Below are 19,249 nucleotides of genomic sequence, written 5' to 3' on the forward strand. Positions count from 1 at the left end.
CTGTGCCATGGCCACCTGCCCTGTGCCGCGCTGGCCGCTCAGGCACCAGGAACCAGCAGCCAAGGGCACTGCCAGGGCCAAAGGCCAGGTCAGCCAGACAGAAAGGGGCAGGGCTGGGCACTGTTTCCATGGCAAGCGGCACTGGGGGGGACACCTGGGGCACCTGGCCTGGCAGTTGCCATGGAAAGCCCTGGCAGGCACTGAGGGCACAGCCCCTGGCACTGAGACACTGCTGGGCCGGGTGCTGAGCACAGCGCTGAGCACGCAGAGATGGTTTTGTTCTTGCTGAGCTGCAGCACAGCCAAGGCCTGTCCTGCCCCTCGTCCAGCCACGCTGGGGAGGGGCTGGGGCTGCGGGGGAGCTTGGCAGGGGACACAGCCAGGACAGGTGACCCCAACTGACCCCGGGCACAGCCCAGACCAGAGCACATCATGCTCAGGCTATGAAGGGGGGGAACAAGGAGCAAGGGGGCAATTTTGGAGGGAGGCTTTTTGCCTTCCCAGCTAACACTTAGGCAAGAGGGAGCCCTGTTTCACCAGTGGGCAGGGTCACTACCAAAGACACAGATACCAACTGAAGGAATTGTGGCATTTATATCATGCACAGCTGCAAAGCATTACAAAAGGAAGAGCTCAGCAAAGCACATCATCATTAGCAAAGAATTACAAAAGAAGCTCAGCAATCCATCAGAACTCATCATTACATTTTGATGACTAACCCCTTGGTCAAACACTAGAGGTGTTTGTGGCAGACAAAGATTCTGGCTGACTATCAAAGTACACCTTACACACATCAGCAGTACTTCAGTGACACCGTTCTTCATTCTTTTTTCTCAATCTCCTTGGAGTTAGGAACAAGAATTCTGTTGTCCATGGAGCTGGCACCTTTTTAATTCCAGAATAATGCCCCCAGGCCCTTTGCTGTTCAGCTTTACCATGTTGTCTGGGGCTAACAAGGCTTGGGGGGCCCTTTCCCCTCTGGCTGGAAGGGGCCGGCTCCCAGTCCCTGAGGGGCACCCAGGCTCCTGGATGCAATTCCTGTGCAAGTCCCTCAGTGTCACAGCAGCCTTCCCATGGAGCCCCGTGGATCAGAGCATTTGCCAAAGGGGCCCTTGGGGCAAACAGGGAGATTTGGTCTGGCAGCATGTGTAAAACAATATCCTGTCACATCTACTTGTTCTCACACACAATCCTTGGCTGCAGGGACACATTCCCATTGCTCCTGCCCAGGTTTCAGGACTCAGAGTTGTCTTTCCCAGGAGCTGCTCCTTCAGCTGCCTCGGGAGGGCCATTTGGCCTCCGGACCCACGCTCTGGCTCCATTATTAGGACTGCTGGATCCAAACCCTTTCTCTCCACAAACGGTGGTGATTGGAGCTGGAGCTCCTTTTTTCACAATCGTTCTCAAAATTGCAAAATCAATAATTGTGCTACCCTGTCATGGGGTTGAATAATCCAATCCTGGTCACTATTGTTTCACAGAATTACTGTAATTTCTCCTGGATATTCTGCATCAATTCCTCCTGCCATGACATGAACACTTTGCAAGGCCAAGCTCCAAGGGAGCAGTTACCAAAGCAAAGTGTCCTGGAGGAATCTGAATTCCTGTTTCAGTATTGATGGCTCTCATTTGCTTTGAATTCATCCTCATTAATTCCAATGCATGAAGGCCCAGGCCTGCAGCCTCTGGGCTGGCCCTGCCAGGGGCCATCACAGCCAGAACAATTTCCCAGGCAGTCCAAGTCTCACTGCCCATGGTTGGATTTGCAAATTGGGGGCAGCCGTGCACAGCCAGGGGGTTTCCATTTCCCCCGTGGGCCATTGTTCAGGGCATGGAGCACATCTGGGAGATGGGTTCTCCATGGGCAAAGGTTCCCATCTCCTCATTTTTTCAACTGCTCTTTTAACAACCCCTTCACCCGTTCAACCAATCCTGCAGCTTGTGCATAGTCTGGTACATGAAAAACCCTGCAGGCTTCATCCCTGCATTTTTCACAGCAACAGACAAAGCACTCTGCATCACAGTATCAGCAAACCCTGGGGAAATAGCCAATTTCATCCCTTCCTCCTTTTTACATTGTATACAATCTCACATAGTTGACCACTGACAGTAGGGTCCTGGCCAATCCTGTTCTGTAGGGTATTTAGAGTTACATCCCTGAGCAGCCAAAGCTACCAAATTAGTATTGTCAGCACTATTTCACATTATTATTATTTCATTTGTAGATATAGATATTCATATACATATAGACAGATAGATACAGACATATATATAAAATGTATATATATATATATATATATATATATATATATAAATGTACAAATATATATATATTGAGGTCTTATTATACAATAAATACATATAGTTATTTATCATATTGATATTTCACTGGCACAAATGCAGCTGAGCTCAAGATTAAAACCTTCTTCTCTTGCTCCATGTGGGAGCATTCCAACAATAATTGTTCCTTCTGAAGGTGCTGTTTCCAATGGACTCTTAACAAATTCATCTTTGTCTGCCCAAACCCACAAGTCCTTTTCCTTTTCCATGTGCAGTTTTTGGATGCATTTGAAGACATCCAGGGCTGCAGCTTCTTTTACCCGACTGCCCCACTGCTCCCACGGGGCTCCCACCTCAGCCCACTCCAGAGCCAGGGAACTCCAGGGAAGGGCTTCCCATCTGGGAATTTCTGATGGCACTGATGCCTCACATTGACATTGAACAAGTGACATTTGGTTGGGATCTGGCCAGACTGGGCCAGTTTGGTTTGACCAGTGGCCAAAGTCAGCACCAAAGACACAGACTCCAACTGAAGGAATCAGTGTCATTTCCTGCAGTTCAGAGCAGCAAAGAATCACAAAAGGAGCAGCTCAGCAATGCACCCAATCATCCCCACCAAAGATTGCCTGCACTGATTAAGAAAGATGCAGCAGCATTTCCCCTCAGCCTTTCCCATCCCCCAGATGCACACAGCAGCTGGGGAAGCTGTCACAGCCAAGGGCTGCAGAGCCACTCCTGGGCACTGGCAATTCCTGCAGGTGCCTCCAGCCCCAGCTGAGGCTCCAAGCCCGCTGGGAGAGGGCCCAGCTCTGACAGTGCTGCATGAACAAACTGACAGCACTGCTAGTGTGCCAACATCTGCTTTCATCCTCCTCTTGGCTCCCTCCCAAAGCCTGGCCAGGCCTCAAGGAGGAGCCAAGGCAGCTGACTTTGATCCTTCAGCCCCACACAAGGCCAGATGTCAGATTTCATGGCCTTGTCTGGCTTCTAAGTACACAAAGGTCCATCCATGTTTCACTAAGGAGTGGCTACATCTATCACAGTGCTAATGACCATGCAGATCTCATCAGGGAGCAGATACAAAGGTAACCTTTGCTTGGAAAGTTCCTCCAGAGGCCACCTTGGGCTCAGGGCCTGCTGTCCAGGCCTCACTCAGGGCTGCTGTGCAGGCCTTGGCACTTCAGGGACGTGCTTTAGTGCTGGGCTTGGCACTGCTGGCTGAGCGGCTGCACTGGGTGAGCTCAGAGGGCTTTTCCAACAGAAAGGATTCTGTGATTCCATGATGATATCCGCTGCATTCAGCTGGGGCTATTTCAGCAGCATTACTTTGCTCCAGAAGTTCCCTCTTGCCCAGCTCCTGTGGCCTGAGGCTTCAGCTCCTTCAGCTGCTGGTGCTGAGCTGCTCATGCTGAACGAGAGCACTCGGAGAGACGAATCCAGTCCATCCAATTCCTTCTGGGACACGCAGAGGGGAGGCTGTGCAAACAGGAGCATTGTTTGCTGTGGCCTCCTCTCTGCCCTTCACGCCTTCCAGCGCTTTGAAGCAGCCAAGAGCTTTCTCCAAGAGTGCAATGGAGCAGCTGTTCCTGCTTGCGGGCCTGGCTCTTCCCAGTCTCTGCCCTTGCCTGCTTCTGTCCCTCTTGCTGTGCCCTCTGTTCCCCCAGGGCTGGCTGGCTGCTGCCCAGGACTGTGGCACTGGCACTGATCCAGTGCTCCAGAGCCTCCTTTCTGTGCCCTTGGAGCTGCCTGGGCACAGCAGCCTTTTCCATCTGCAAGCTCCCCATGGACAGGGAGTGCCCAGCTCCGTTCCTTGCACAGCCTCCAGGAGCCCAGGGCTGCCATCTCAAGTCCCTGCTGGCACTGGGGGCTCCCAGGTGCCTCAGGCTGCTCTGACACCGCTGCACACGGGAGGGAACAGGGCCAGGGGCTGTGCTGAAAGTCAGCTCCATCTGCTGCTGCTGCTGCTGCTGTGGGGTCATTTGTGCAGCCCTGGCCCAGCGTCAGGGATCAGATGCTGCCAGTCTCTTCCAGCCCTGGCTGCTCAGAGGTTGGGCCTTGGAGCCTCAGGTGGCCAAAGGCAGCTGCTGCTGGGCCCTCTGTGTGTGCCCGTGTTCAGCAGTGCTGCTCCATCAGTCTGTGCCCAGCAATGGGGAAAAGCCTCAGCCCTGCAGGGCCAGGAGCTGCCGGGCTCTGCCTGAGCAGCTCAGCCAGCAGCAAGGGAGCTGCTCCACACAGGAACCAGGAGCAAAGGACACTCCTTTTGTAGGACATGTTTTCTATTTAAAGGAAAAAAAGGAAAAAGAAAAAAAACTATATAAAATGTGAAAGATGAAAACAAAACCCAAGTGTTAGTGAAAAACTTCTGAAACTTTGCAATAAGAGGTAAATGATCTTTTTTAAAGGGGAACTCAGTTATTTACATTGTAAATGTGCTGATGGCATGGATCCATCTTACTGACCCCAGCAGCCTTTGAAAAGATTTTGGGCTTTGTTTCCAACATTGCCATTTGAAATTTTGCTCAAAGCAAGAGGAAATTGCTTTGTGCCCTTCCCGCTCCAAGCAGGACTGGGAATGGAAACTCTGTCAAAGCCCAAATCCTTTAGAAGATGCCCTTCCTTCTCAGCCTGGGAAGGAGCTGCACATTCCCTGTGAAACTGTCAGGGATTTCTTAGAGACACCAAGTGCCACTTAGGGCTTTTTGCTCTGGTTGGGCAGTGCAGAAGGGCAATTCTCCATCCAACAGCTCCAGACTGCACTGCCTCAGGAACACGGCCCACTCGCCACCTTTGGCCCACTCAGGCACTTCTAGAGGAGGAAGAAAGTGCAATTGCACAATTCCAGCCAATCAAGAAGGAAGAATGGGACAGACAAACACCCTGTGCAGATCCAGGCATTCAGCTGGGACTGTGGAGGGTTTGGGTTCTTGCCAATTGGATGTGTGTCCCCAGCTGCAATCTCTGGGCCTGCAGCAGAGTCTCACTCAGCTGCCAAAGCAGAAAGCTCAGGCGCTGTGCTCGCAAGGGGCTCGTCTGATGCAAAGCTGTCAGAGCAATGGGAGGGCAGAGCCAGCCCAGCTGGGCCCAGGGCTGAGCCCAGCAGAGCCCTGGCAGAGCCCAGAGCAGCCTCAGCAGCCGCAGAGCCCGGCTGCAAGGAGAGAAAGCAGAAAGTGCCCGTCAGCTGAGGGCTCCTGTGCCCTTGTGCCAAGGCCTGCGGTGCCCAGGCCATGCTGGCTGTGCCCAGAGCTGTGCCCAGAGCTGCCCATCCCTGCTGCCTTTGGCAGCAGAGCAGGAGGGCAGGACATGTGCCCAGCCTGCAGCCAGCCACGGCACATCCAGCCCTCAGCAGCTGCCCAGAGCAGGATGCTCCTGTGCTCGCTGCCATCTCCCAAAAGCTCTGATCCCACCCTGCCAAGCACACACGGACCCACCTCACGCCAGCCACGGCTGCAAGAAAAGCTGCTCCCAAACCACGTCCTCAGCCTTCTCCAAGGCCACCGCCCATCCACGCCACAGCTGCTCCCAAGCACTTCCCCATCTGCACTGGACCACCTGGAACGCTTCCTCTGGAAAAACAAACAACACATTCTTGAAAAGAGATTAGAGACTAAAAGGGAAAACAAGAAAAACGGGAAAAAATCTTATCTCTGTCAGGGCCTTGAGGAAGGCCCAACTCCTACATGGTAGGGAAAAACCCACCCACGGGTGAGGGAAGCCCACACTTTCTCACTTCCACCCTGCACTGCCCCCCAAAATCACGGTGATCCCAAAGCAAACAAGGGCAGTGCAGCAGCCCAGCCCTTCCTTGCCTGCAGAGCAAAGCAGCCCCTGCACAGCTTCTGGAGTCCCACCTCTGCTCCCACCATGGGGCTTTGTTTGTGTCAGGCTGGCTGCCCCAGCCCCAGCCCCAGCCCAGGCCACGGTGGCTGCTGGGGGCTGTTGGCAGGGCCAGGAGCCCACTCCCATTTGTACCCAGCCCGGCCCATGCCCCAGCCCTGCCAAAAGCAGCTGGGCAGCGACTGAAGGATGAGTTGCATCTGCCCCAGCAGAGGGGGAACCTTTGCTTCCCAGCCAGGCTGGGCCATGCCCAAATCTGGCAGCATTTCCCTGGGTGGGGACTCATCTGCAAATTCCCTGTGGAGTCTGGCTTTGAAGAAGGTGCCAGAATCAAAGTCCATCACCTTCAGCCTCCAGTGGCCAGGCTGAGGAAGAGCTTCTCATCCTTGGTGCCATCCTGGCTGTCTCCAGCAGCAGCAGCAGCAGCAGCAGCAGCAGCAGCAGCAGCAGCATTCCCACCCGGTACAGCTTCTCCAGGGGCTCCTGCTCCTTCCCTGGGGGTAGACCAGGCTCTCAGGGCTCTGCCCAGGGCCCCAGCTGTCAGGGAACCAGCACAAGCAAAACCAGCTTGGATGGCGGCCACCAGTGCTGGGCAGAGCAGCTCAGCTGCAGCACAAGGGCTGCGTGTGCCCATCCCATGACCCCCCTGCTGTGACACAGGCAGCACAAAAAGGTCTGGGTTCCTTTGCTTCTGATTGCCAAGGCATGTGTGGAGCTGCAACTTACCAGGGCCCTGGATCAAAGTGTGCCTGTGGCTCTCTCCCTTCTTCTACGGCCGAGGAATATCCTGCACCCAAGGATCACAGAACAGGTCTTCTAATGTGGGTCTTTCCAAGGAGTTCACGGATAAACACCACCTGATCAGATCTTTGCACTCTGGGCAGAGAAAGCAGAAAGTGCCGGTCAGCCAGAGAAGGCTCCTGTCTGCTTTGCCCCACTATTCCCATGCCCAGGCCTTGCTGGATGCACTCAGGGCTGGGCCTAAACTTTCCCATCCATTCCCTGTTTTGGAGGAGAGCAGGACATGTGCCACCTCCTCAGCAGCTGCCAGAGCGGGATGCTCACGAGCCCGCTGCTGGCTCCCAGCACTGGGATTCCCCCCGTGCCCAGAGAAGAGGATCCACCTTGAGAGAGCCCTTGTGGCAGCGGGAGCTGGCCCCAGCTGAGGTTCCGGCCCCTCCTGAAAGGGTGCTCCCCGCAGACCATCTGGTGCAGCAGGATGCCCAGGGACCAGATCGTTGCTGCCTCGCCATGGTACCAGCCAAAGTCGTTCCATTCCGGGGGGCTGTAGGACGGTGTTCCTATGGAATACAGATGGAGTTCAGCAGGGGGATGCTGCTGCTCCCAGAGCCTGGCCCCAGCATCCCTGGGCCTGCGGGGGCTGCATCAGTGGCACACAGGGTGACCACTGCCCTCTCGCCAGCACCTGGGACTTGTGCACAAACTTGGGCTTGGAAAAGAAGCCACTGGTGTCAGAAGAGGGCAGAGGAAGCCCTGGCTAAGCCTGACCATGACATGCAAAGGAAGAACCCACTCACTGCTGGTGAAAACATGCCCCTATCCTCCATGTCTACATTGCCCCAAAAATATTAGGAAGCCAAGGCAAACAGGGCCAGCGGAGCAGTGCAAGCCCTTCCTCTCGCCTGCACACCAAACTGGCTGGGGCACAGGTTCCACCCCCCTCTCTGCTACCCTCACCCAGGGGGGTTTTGGGCGGGCTGGCTGCCCCAGCCCAGCCCCAGTCCTGGGCAGAGTGGCTGGCAAAGGCTGCCAGCAGGGCTGGAAGATGGCTCCCCACCCAGCCCCGCTCTAAAGCAACTCAGCTGAAGACTCAGTCCCCTGACTGGCAGCAAAAGGGAGAATCCCCGCTTGGGCTGGGAGATGTTGGGCCATGAGATCCCGGGACCAGGAGTACACCCTTACGTGGGCTCACCTGCAAAGTGGGTGTAGGCTGTCTCTTGCAGGTAGGTGCCACAGCCAAAGTCGATCAATTTGGCCTGCCCGGTGGCCAGGTCAAGCACGATGTTCTGAGGTTTGATGTCGCGGTGCAGGACCCCGCAGCTGGTGCAGTGCCACACGGCCTCCAGCACCTGGCGGAACAGCTCCCGCGCCACCTCCTCGGGCAGGAACTGCCGTGCCTCAATGAAACGCTGCAGGTCCTGACACCGCTCTGGCCGCTCCATCACCATCACGATGTGGTTGGGGAGCTCGAGCCACTCCAGCAGCTGGACCACGCCGGGGAAGCCAGTGGACACCTTGGCTAGCAGCACGATCTCCAGCGGGGCCCTGCTGCCGTCGGGCTGCGGGAGGAGCACGATGCCCTCAGTGGGGCCGATGCCGTGCCAGGCCTGGGGAAGCCCTGAGCCAGCCCGGGATGCTCTGCGCCCTGCGCTGCGCCCACGCCCGCTCCCCCTCGAGGCGTCCTGGCGGCTTCCACCGTGCCGGGCCTCGGCTCATCCCCGCCCGGCAGCCCCGGCTGCTGCCGCTGGCCCCGCTCACTCACCAGCTCGCCCCAGTGCCGGACGCGGTTCCGTGGCACCCTCTTGATGGCCACCTGCAAGCCAAGGACAGCAGCGGGCTCAGCTCGCCGCCCGCTCTGCCCAGCCCCATCCTCCTCCTCCTCCGTCCCCTCGTCCTGCGCCCGCCGCCGGCCCCGCCGCTCACCGGGGCGCCGTCCGAGAGCCGCGTGGCCGCGAAGACGCTGCCGAATCCTCCGCGCCCCAGCAGCGAACCCAGGCGGTAGCGCTCCTGCAGGGCCTCGGGCGCCGTCCCTGCGGGCGGGACGCGGCTGTCAGCGCTCGGCCCGGGGCCAGCAACGGCCCCCGAGCGCCCCTCAGCCGCCCCGGGCCGGCCATGCCCAGGCCTTCGCTCCTCGCAACGCGGCACGGGAGGCTCGGGGCCGGCGGCCGCGCTGCCGAGCGGCGGAGCTCGGGCCGGGGAAGCCGCAGCGGAGGCGGCGGCAGCGGCCGCGCCGCCTGTGTCCTCCGCGGGCCCCGGGAGGGGCCGGGGCCGGGGCCGGGCTCGGGGCTGGAGCCTGCCTCGGGGCCGGGGCCGGGCTCGGGCCAGGCGGAGGCGAAGGGCGGCGATGCCGCCCCCGCACACGGCACTGATGCCCGCCCAGCAGCGCCACCGCCAGTAGGGCCAGAGCCGGGCGGAGGCGAGACCGCGGCGGGACGGGCGGGGCCGGGCACGGGGCAGCCCCGCCCGGGGCCGGGGGCGGGCCGGGGGCATGGCCCGGCCCGGCAGGGGGAGAGGGAGGCGGGGACACGAGAGGGAGGCGGGGAGAGGAGAGGGAGGCGGGGAGAGGAGAGGGACGCCGGGCAAGGGACCCCGGGAGAAGGGTGCCCGACAGCGGGAAAGGGAGACACAGACAGAAAGAGAGAAAGACCAAGAAAGAGAGAACGATAAAGATCGTTCTAGGCTATCTGTTTTGCTTCTGCCGCCGCTGCTGCTGCCGCTGCTGCCGCCGCTGCTGCTGCCGCCGCTGCCGCCGCTGCAACTGAAGCACCGGGGCCGTTCGTCCCCGTGTCCGTTCCCCGCTCGCCCCACGAGCCCCACGTTCGAGCCCCGCGCGCCCCGGGCACAGCCCCTGAGTCTGTCCAAACACGGGAACTTTGCAGCCTTGAGCCCAGGTGCAGAGCCCTGACTCCTGCACACTGGCACAGCAATCCCCTCGCTTGCTGCTCTGCATTGGCCTGGCTGAGGGGCAAACACTGGCGGGACACCTTCCCTTGGGCTAGGATTCCTACCTGAGCCCAGCACTGCACTTATATCTCCATGTGTTGCCTTCCAGTAAAGACAGGGGAAGGAAAACTGTGTGTGCCTCATGGTATTTTAGTGTCTAAAAATCACTAAGCCACTGATCTTAGCAGTACAGTGCATCTGGAATTACTGGGATGGAGAAGTAGTGCCCCATGGAAAAGGGGAGCACAGAAATAAATAGAGAAAAATATCTTGGATTGTTTCTTTCATTTTAATTTTGCTTATGGAAAGCTGTTTCAGTTTTCCGGCAATCTTCTCCTGTCTGCTCTTGCCAAGAATCTCTCCTGGAGGACAAGGTCAAGCTTCTGTCACACGATTTGCCACCAGGAAATTATGCCACTGGTGAAGTTTCCATTGTGACTGTTTTGCTGGTTTAGGGCAAATTTTGGGAGGAAACCTCCAAAAAGGGTCAGTCTAGAAAGCAAGTTCCAGTGGCCTCTCCTCCTACTAGTTCAGAAAAAGACTTCCCTCGGGAAAAGTTAATAAACCCCAGTTTATTTATCAAGTAAAGTATTCACAAGCATGAAAAATGAATAATACTAAATAAAACCTCTGACAGTGCTGAAGAGATGGCAAATTCAGAAAGTCCTTTTTTGTGGGTTGTAGTTGGCTCACTCGGTCTCTTCTAAGTCCCTCTGGTGCTGGAATGCAGCGTCCCAGACCTCAGTGGGCCACGGGTGTGAGCTGCAGGTGTTTTTCTGGGTTTTCAGTCCAGAGCAAGAAAAAGGAAAGTCCCAGTCCCAGGAACTTCTCTGCCTAAGCAAGATAAAACCAAATTGCTGGACCTGGGCTGTGAAGGCACCGGGAAATTTCCAAATCTGGGCACTGGCGCTGCCAGCAAACACCAGATCTGGATGGTGCTGGAGCCAGAACCTGGAAATTTCCAACTTTTGACTTTTTGTGCCAGCAAATCACTGGACTTGGGCTGTGCTGGCACCAGGAAGTTTTCAGATCTGGGCGCTGGCGCTGCCAGCAAACACCAGATCTGGGTGGTGTCGTTGGCAGCGACAGAAATCTGCCGGATTTGGGCTCTGCTGGCACCGGGAAATTTCCAGATCTGGGTACTGGCACTGCAAACACAAGATGTGGGCGGTGCCAGAGCCAGTAGCAGAAAGTTGCCGGGTTTTGGAATTCTGTGCCAGCAAATTGCTGCACTTGGGCTGTGTCAGATTAGGGAAATTTCCAGATCTGGGCACTGGCGGTGCCAGCAAACACCAGTGAAACCTTCTGGTCCTCGTCCGGACCATTGGCCAGTGGTTTCCCTGAGAACCAGCTCTGGCCACTTTACAGACAGAGACTGCTTTCATCTGCTTGTCTGGAAACACAACTTTAATGAAGGCAAACACAACAAACAGGACGGCGTGCACAGTACGCAGAGCAAAGCAGAAAAAAGCCTGGGCCCAGGGTCCTGCAGGGATATTTATCCATTTATATATGGGGAGGGGTTAAGGTGGGATCTGAGGGAAGGATCCAAGAGGAAGGAAGGATTATGAATATTACAATTTTTGCAGTAAAATGTAATAAACGGTAGCAAAGAGAACTCAGAACTTTCTAGTAACAATCTGCATAACTGAACAAGAGGATTATGGGCGGGAGCTCCTGCTGACCCCAACTAAAGAGGGTTTTCCCACGGCCTTAAGCCAAGGTCTCCCTCTTCTTTTAAACCAACCCCAACACACCAGATCTGGGAGGTGCCGGGTTTTGGCTTTCTTTGCCAGACAATTGCTGCATTTGGGTTGTGCTGGCACAGGGAAATTGCCAGATGTGGGCACTGGCGGTGCCAGCTCACCGCAGATCTGGGTGGTGCCGGTGCTGACACCAGAAAATTGCCAGGTTTTGTCTTTCTGTGCCAGCAAACTGCTGGACTTGGGCTGTGCTGCCACTGGGAAACTGCTGGATCTGGGCACTGGTGGTGCCAGCAAACACCGGATCTTGGCATTGCCAATGACGGTAGCAGGGAATTGCCAGATTTTGGCTTTCTTTGCCAGAAAACTGCTGGACTTGGCTCTGCCAGAACGGGGAAATATCCAGATGTGAGCACTGGCAGTGGCAGCAAACACCAGGTCTGGGCGCCTGTATTGGCATCAGGAAATTGCCGGATTTTGGTTTTCTGTGCCAGCAAATTGCTGGACTTGGGCTGTGCCAGCACTGGGAAATTTCCGGATCTGGGCACTTGCGCAGCAGGCACCAGATCTGGGTGGTGTGTTGTAGTGTGTTTTCATACATTGTAATACTTTGCGATAGTTTAGGTTTTGTATCCCCATATTCTTCCCAAATGGTTCATCCCAGATGGTACCCCCCTCCCTTTCCCTGTGTAATCCTTTGCCCTTGCTGAGATCATCCCCAAATCCCCACCCTGGCTCTCTGTCAATCACTCAGCATCCCATCCCCTCCCTCTAGAAGCTTCGGTCCAGGATGTCGAGTGATGAGCCAGAGGCCAGGGGTCAGCCCCCCAAGCCTTGCCCCATACGCTGTCCTAAATGTCCATCCCCCAGGACCCATCCCTTAGGGTCACTTCTTGGTTAGTCAAATGTTCTCTACTTTGGCTTTCCACCTCCCTTTAAATGTAACCTTGGCACATCTCCTGGGCTCTCGGCAGGAGGCCCCTGAGGTGTAGGGGCTCCTTTGGGACACCTGGAATAAAACCTTGGATTAACCCCTGCTAAGAGTCGGCCCTTTCTCTTCTACCGCTGTCTCTGGTGTCTCTTGTGCTGCAAAGGCGGCCAGCCCAGGTGCCCTCAGTACCCTCGGGGCACAGAGAGTGTCTCCCCGCTGTCGGCCGTGTCGGGGCTGCCCCCGGTGTCTGCCGACTCGGGACTGGCCCAGGGTTCCTGAGAGGCTCCCAGAGAGACAGAGACAGTGGTGCTGGTGGCAGCACCAGGAAATTGCCGGGTTTTGGCTTTCTTTGCCAGAAAATGGCTGCATTTGGGTTGTGCCAGCACTGGGAAATTGCCAGATGAGGGCACTGGCAGTGCCAGCGCACACCAGATCTTGGCGGGGAATGTGCTGGCACTGGAAAATTGCCAAATGTGACCTTTCTGTGCCAGCAAACTGCTGGAATTGTGCTGTGCAGGCATCTGAAAAATTCCGGATCTGGGCACTGGCGGTGTCAGCACACACGAGATCAGAGTAGTGTAGGCACCAGGTATTTGCCTGGTTTTGGCTTTCTTTGCCAGCAAATTGCTGGACTTGGGCTGTGGTGGCACAGGGAAATGTTCAGATCTGGGCATGGGCGGTGCCATCAAACACCAGGTCTGGGTGGTGACAGTCTTGGCACCAGGAAATTGCTGCGTTTTGTCTTCTTTTTCCAAAAAACTGCTGCATTTGGGCTGTGTTAGAACCGATAAATGTCCAGATCGGGGTACGGGTGGTGGCAGCAAACACCAGATCTTGGCATTGCCGGTGCCGTCAGTGGGAAATTGCCAGATTTTGGCTTTCTTTACCAGAAAATTGCTGGAATTGGCTCTGCCGGAACAAGGGAATTTCCAGATCTGGGTGCTGGAGGTGGCAGCAAACACCAGATCTGGGCAGTGCCAGACCCAGTAATGTTGGAAATGAATTTGTAGAGAATTTTTAAGGTTTGATAGAAGGTTTCTATAGTATGTAAGCAAGTGTTGTTGAAGGTTCCCCCCAGACTGCAGAACTTGCTGCAGCTGTGAGGACGTTTCAAACATTCCAACCACCCTTCAATTCAGTCACAGGTTCTGCATATGTCACCGGGATAGCAGAGCGGGCAGAGCGTGCCCTGCTCAAGGAAGTCCAAAATAAAAAATTCTACAGCTTGCTCTCTGAATTAATTTGGTTCATCTCCCACAGAGAGCAACCTTGTCACATCCTTCACGTCCGGTTGCACACAGAGCTGCCAAGATACATCACTGAGGGCAGCTGGAGAGCAGACTTGTTAGCAATGGCAGCAAGTGCCACCCACATTTCCCCCGCTGCACCACATGTCTTTCAACAGGCTCGTCTAAGCCATGCATTCTTCCCTCAGAATGCTCCAGCTTTAGTAGGTCAATTTAAGATTTCCAGAGACCAAGCCAAGGCAATTGTCTCCACCTGCCCCAATTGCCAATCCCTCGCCCTCCCTACCATAGGGACAAAACAAAGAAAATTACAGTGACAACTAACTTGACCATTCATGTTTCTATCAGTGCTCGAAGAGTCGATACCTGACTCACTGGAGGACCAGATGGCCACTCCCAGGACACCCCGAAATACCTTAACAGCTGCTGCCACCGTCAGTGTGCTCCTGTGCATCCAAACAGCGGTTGGATGGGTCGTGCCACAACCAACAGAAAACCTATGGGTCACACTGGGGAAATCTCTCAAGCAGGATAACTTTTGCATGGCCATGGCAGGTGCAAAAGACCCGCTGTCTACATGTCTGGTGGGAATCCCCCTGTCCCCAAATGAATATGCCTGTGCAGGTAAGAAGCCCACCCTGGTAGACACCTGGGACGAGTGGATGAAGATCTTACCCCATGCACCACAGGACCTCCAAGAACTAGACCTACCGGGCTCCTCAAAGCGACTTCTTGTGTCAACTTTTTCTAGGAGCCACCCCAACAAAATTGGCATGAGAAATCTGAACCACAGATGATAGTGAGAAAAGATAAATCACCAAATGATAAGAGATACAATGATGTTGACTGGTGCAATTATACTGCCAAAACATTATCTAAGTCCTCTCCGTTTCCCAGAGTGCTTCCCAGGGGAGTGTTTCTCATCTGTGGTGACAGGGAGTGGGCAGGGATCCCCTCGAAGATCAAAGGGGGCCCCTGCAGCCTTGGCCAGCTTACTACCCTCACCCCAAACACTACCCAAATTAAAAATTGGAAACAAGAAACTCAATTGGTGCCCCAGAAAAGATCGTACTCCCAATTCAATCAAAATTGTGATGGCCAAATTTTTAATTGGGGAAGACGAAGAGGGTCGCTGTTTCCATCTTTCTACCATGGGTTGCAGCTGTGAAGGCCCTCGGTGAGCTTTCTCACCTGGAGTGCTGGCTTAGTAAGCAGACCAAGGCTACATCCGCTGCCTTATCAGACCTTCTAGCGGACAAGGAAACCACCAGACATGCCACGCTTTGTCCGGTTCGGCTGTCTGTCTCTGCCCGGACACGGGCAGGGTGGTTCTGGGGCGGCCCGCGCTTCAAAGGACGAGTCTGGACTCTTCAGTTTCTCAGTCTTCAGATTGTTTATTATTTCTTATCTACAGAATTTTCTTTCTGCCCAACAGAGGTCTGACCTGCAAGGCAGCCAAGGGCACTCTGACCACCCACGGGGTGGTCGTGTCTTTTTATACTAAAAACTACGTATATCATATTTACCTTTATTTCCCAATACCTTTCACCCATATTATCAAGTGCACCTTTACCATGAACCAATCCCCAAGTGCCAACATCACCAGAGAAAATGGATGACAAGAAGAAGAAAGAAGGACAAGACACGCCCTGATCCCTCCATCTTGTCTCCATAACCCCCCTGTACCAAAAACCCTAAAATCTATATTTCACCCTGTAAATATATCTTTCTTGCACCACTCACTCCCAAGTGACTCTCACGTCCTCACACAGGTGTCACATCCTTAGAAGGATTAAAATCAAGCCACCAGACGCTCCTGGCAACATTCCAGGATTTCCAAGCCCCCCCCCCAAGTGTTCTCTTGGTAACTCTGGACATCCAGAGTGATGTGCTGAGTTCCCACAACCCTTCAGAACAGAGCGGCCATCGACTTCCTGCTGCTCTCCTATGGCCATGGTTGTGAAGATTTCAAAGGACTTTGTTGTTTTAACCTGTCATGGAAAAGCACATCGATCCAGGCCACCATCAAACAAATGCAAGAGCAAATGAAGACTCTTACTGAAAATAAAGTTGTGGACATGATGGACAGAACTCTCATGCAGTGAAATGCTCCTGTGTGGGTGGCCCCCATTCTTAAAAGTTTATTGTGGGTCCTTCTCATAGTTGTTATCATTTCAGCACCACTGATGTGTTTTAAGAAAAGAATTGACAAAGTGTCCTGCAGACACTGCCTCAATTTCTCTCCAAGGTGACCTCAGAAAACCAATGACATCACAGCTCTTGTCCATCTGGTCAAGAATCTCCCACGGGACACTCTGGTCTCTCCTCCAAGGGAACAAAGCAGAAAAATCCCCAAGGAAAATCTTCCCCCTTGGGCCCTGCGCCTCCTTGGGTGAGTTCCAGAGCAAACAATCAAGGCAGTGGCCTGAAATGTTTTCCCAGCTGGGCCATAACACTTCTCTGATGGATGCACATTGTCCCTGGGGAAAGAGATGTGCAGAACCCTTCACTAATGCCCTGGAATGTCCAACAGGAATCCCAGCCATGGACAGCTCTCAGGAACCACTTCAGTGTGGATTTTCCTTCCTGGAAGCCCAAGATGTCTGAATGTGCTCCTGGTGCCTCAGGGCCTGGGTAAAGAGGGCTTGTCAGAGAGGCTGGCAGGGCACCAACACCCCTCCTCCTCCTCACAGGGCACCTCTGTTACCCCAATTAACTCCGAGTGGCTGCCTGGGGACAGGTGCCCACTTCCCCATGTGCCTGGGATGGGCACATCCTGCTCAGGGCCAGTGCTGGCCTGGGCCTAGAGCCAGGGCCATGACCCAGGTGCTCTGGGAGGGCTCCGTGGCTGCAGGTGTGACAGGATGAGGGGCAGGGCAGGGCATATTCCCCTCGGGACAGTGCTGTGGGCATGGAGCTTGGTGGGGTTTGGCATCTGCAGGCAAAGGGCTATCGGGTTGTGTGGATGTGGGAATTGTCACTCGTGAGGCATTCCCCAGGCCTCAGCCTTGTCTGCAGGTGCTCAGCATTGCCCAGTGCTGCCCAGTGTCTGCAGTGACTGAGATGCCAATCAGCCACCTGATCCCATGTCCCTTGTTCCCCTTGTTCTCCCACATGTTGGGTTTGGGGCCGGGCTCAGCTCTGGGGTGTCCCCCAGGGAAAGCTCTGGGAGGGGAGGGGCAGCAGGAGATGGGGGATCTGGCACTGGGGGCTGTTGGAGGATGGATTGTGTTGGACTGGGGGCTGTCCCCACAGGGTCCCCAGGTGCCTTTGGCTCCCTGCCTGCCCCCCTTGGCCCCCCAGGTGCCTGGGCCCTTCCAGGGGCAGCTGCCCCGTGCAGGAAGCTGGAGGGATGCCGGGCAAGGGGGCTGGATCCGTGCCACAGGTGGGGTGGGGTGGACTCTGTGCCAGGGCTGGGCTTGTGGCCAGGGCTGGGGGCTGTGCCAAGCCAGGCTTTGGCCTGGGGGCTGGCAGGGAGGGTGCAGGGAGGAGTCCCGGCAGGGATAAAGGTGCTCCTCACCTGCTGCAGCCTCAGGCAGCGCTGCCCAGAGCAAGAGGAAGATGAAGGTGGCTGTGCTCAGCGTGGCCCTGCTCTTCTCCATCCTGCTGTGCCCCCCGGCACAGGCCAAGGTGAGGCACCAGCCAAACGCTGTCCCCACATCCTTTCTGGCCTCCCATCCCACCCTTTTGGTCTCTCCTCTGTGTCCCATTCAGGGTCCCCAAACGCCCTCCCACTGACCATTCCTGAGGCCTTTCCTTCCATGTCCCCCCTCAATCCTTTGCCTTTCTTCCTGGCCATTGTAGCAGGGTCCTCCTATAGAATTCCCTGACTCACTCCCCATACTCCAATGATTTCCCAGTCCTGTTGGTTTTGTCCCCACCTGTCCTCATTCTTCTGTCCACACCAAGTCCCTCCCTTGCCCTCCCATGTCCCTACACCTCAATTCCTTTTTCCTCCCCTGTACCTCACACCCTGCTCCTTCCACACCCCCAGCCCTGTCCCCTAGGCCCTCAAGTGACCCCAGATCAGTGTCTCTGGGTCTCCCCCCACCTCAAACAGATCTCCTTGGAGGCCCTGAATTCCCATCCCTCTGCCTGCGCCCTGCTCCCTGCACCTGTGTCCCCCCCAGCCCCACAAGGTCCAGTCCAGACCCAGCCTTTGTTCTCCTTTCCAGGCACTCCTGGAAGGAACCCAAGATGATCTGCGGGAGGTGAGTGGGCTGCTGGCATGGGAGGGCATCCCCTCAGGGCATTGGGGGGCAGTGGTGTCCCCCCATCCCTTGCTGGCCCTGGGGACATCCCAGTGACCAGCGCGGTCTCCTGGTCTCTCTGCAGTTGATTTTAGACAATGTCGCGGTCCTGGAGACGCCTCTGGTGGGTACCACGAGTTCTGCCGCTGTCAGAGCCTCCCCTTGCCTGGCCAGCACAGCCCAGGCCATCCCAGTCTGTCCCAGCAGAGCCCAGTGCACCCCTCCTGACAGCCCAGACAATGCCCTGGCCCAGGGCTGCTCCCCAGGGAAGCCTTTGCCCAGGGCCCTGCTGCATTCCCATCCCTGTCAGCCCAGGAGCCCCTGGATGAGCCAGGACGCAGCCCCTGCCCCAGCTGTGCCTCTTGGCCAGGAGCCCAGTGCTTCTGGGCAGCAGCACAGCAGCTCCTGCACCCCTCTGCTCCCACAGCCCCTTCCCCAAGGCCCCCCTGCTCTCCCCTGCCTCCCAGTGCAGCCCAGTGCCCCCAGTGTGTCTCTAACGCTGCCTTTGTCCCCAGCCCCCTGTGGCTGAAGAGCTGCGGGCTCTCCTGCGGCAGAAGCGCCTGGCTGCCTCTCTGGATGCCTAGGTGAGCCGTGCCTGCAGGGACAGGGCTGGGGACAAAGCCCAGCCATGGCCCAGTGGGCTCCAGAGGTCACCTTCTGGGCTTTGTCTTTTAGGCTTGCAAGGACCAGTGTCCTTTTTCCTCTCCAGTGGCATGAGGAGATGATCATCCCTGCAGGAACCCCCTGAACCCTTTGAGCCCTGGGCCATTTCCCCTGAAGAATAATCAATCAATAGTCAATAAACCCTTTGAGGAAAGCTTTGTTCTGTGTCCGTGTGTGTGTCCGTGGGTCTGGATTTCCTCCTTTCCAGTGGTCTGGGGAAGTCAGGCCCGGTCTGGGCTCTGCTGCCTTGACACAGTCAGTGCTTTCCCCCAGACAAATGGTGTGTTGGGAGTTGTGCAGAGTCCAGGGGGAATGGGTTGAGTGGAGGGGGGGCTGTGCAGGTGGAGAAAGGCTGTGGTTCACTGTGAGAGAAGTCGGCATGGCCTGGGTTTTAAAGAAAATGATATATTAAAAAAAAAGCTTTCTTTTAAAACTTTTTCTCCCAGTGAGAAATGACTGTTCACGTCTCAAAATTTTGAAAGGTCTATTAAAAGCTTAACAAAACTTCCAAGAAAAGGACTAAATAAGGAAAAAGTGACAGTGCTGGGAGCCTCCCCCACTTTGTGGCTGGTAAGCACGTGGCTGGCTCATCCACACAATGGCTGCTCTCCCTTTTATATCCTTGCTGTTGCAACAGGCAGCCCTAGCTCCTCCCAAA

At 55.7% G+C, this 19,249-nt stretch overlaps 1 protein-coding gene across 1 annotated transcript; it reads right to left on the minus strand.

Annotated features, from left to right (window-relative positions):
- Positions 1 to 6,882: 6,882 nt before the first annotated feature.
- On the minus strand, positions 6,883 to 9,353 carry LOC139585664 (serine/threonine-protein kinase pim-1-like; the record flags this gene model as incomplete). Its single annotated transcript, XM_071418504.1, has 5 exons — positions 6,883 to 6,989; positions 7,238 to 7,414; positions 8,047 to 8,413; positions 8,617 to 8,667; positions 8,778 to 9,353. Coding segments are annotated over 5 exons (1,278 nt in total), but the record flags the coding sequence as incomplete, so codon positions are not given.
- Positions 9,354 to 19,249: the final 9,896 nt, after the last annotated feature.

This window comes from Agelaius tricolor, unplaced genomic scaffold, assembly GCF_023055355.1.
Source record: "Agelaius tricolor isolate 1412-34295 unplaced genomic scaffold, bAgeTri1.0.p SCAF_87, whole genome shotgun sequence".
NCBI lineage: Eukaryota > Metazoa > Chordata > Aves > Passeriformes > Icteridae > Agelaius > Agelaius tricolor.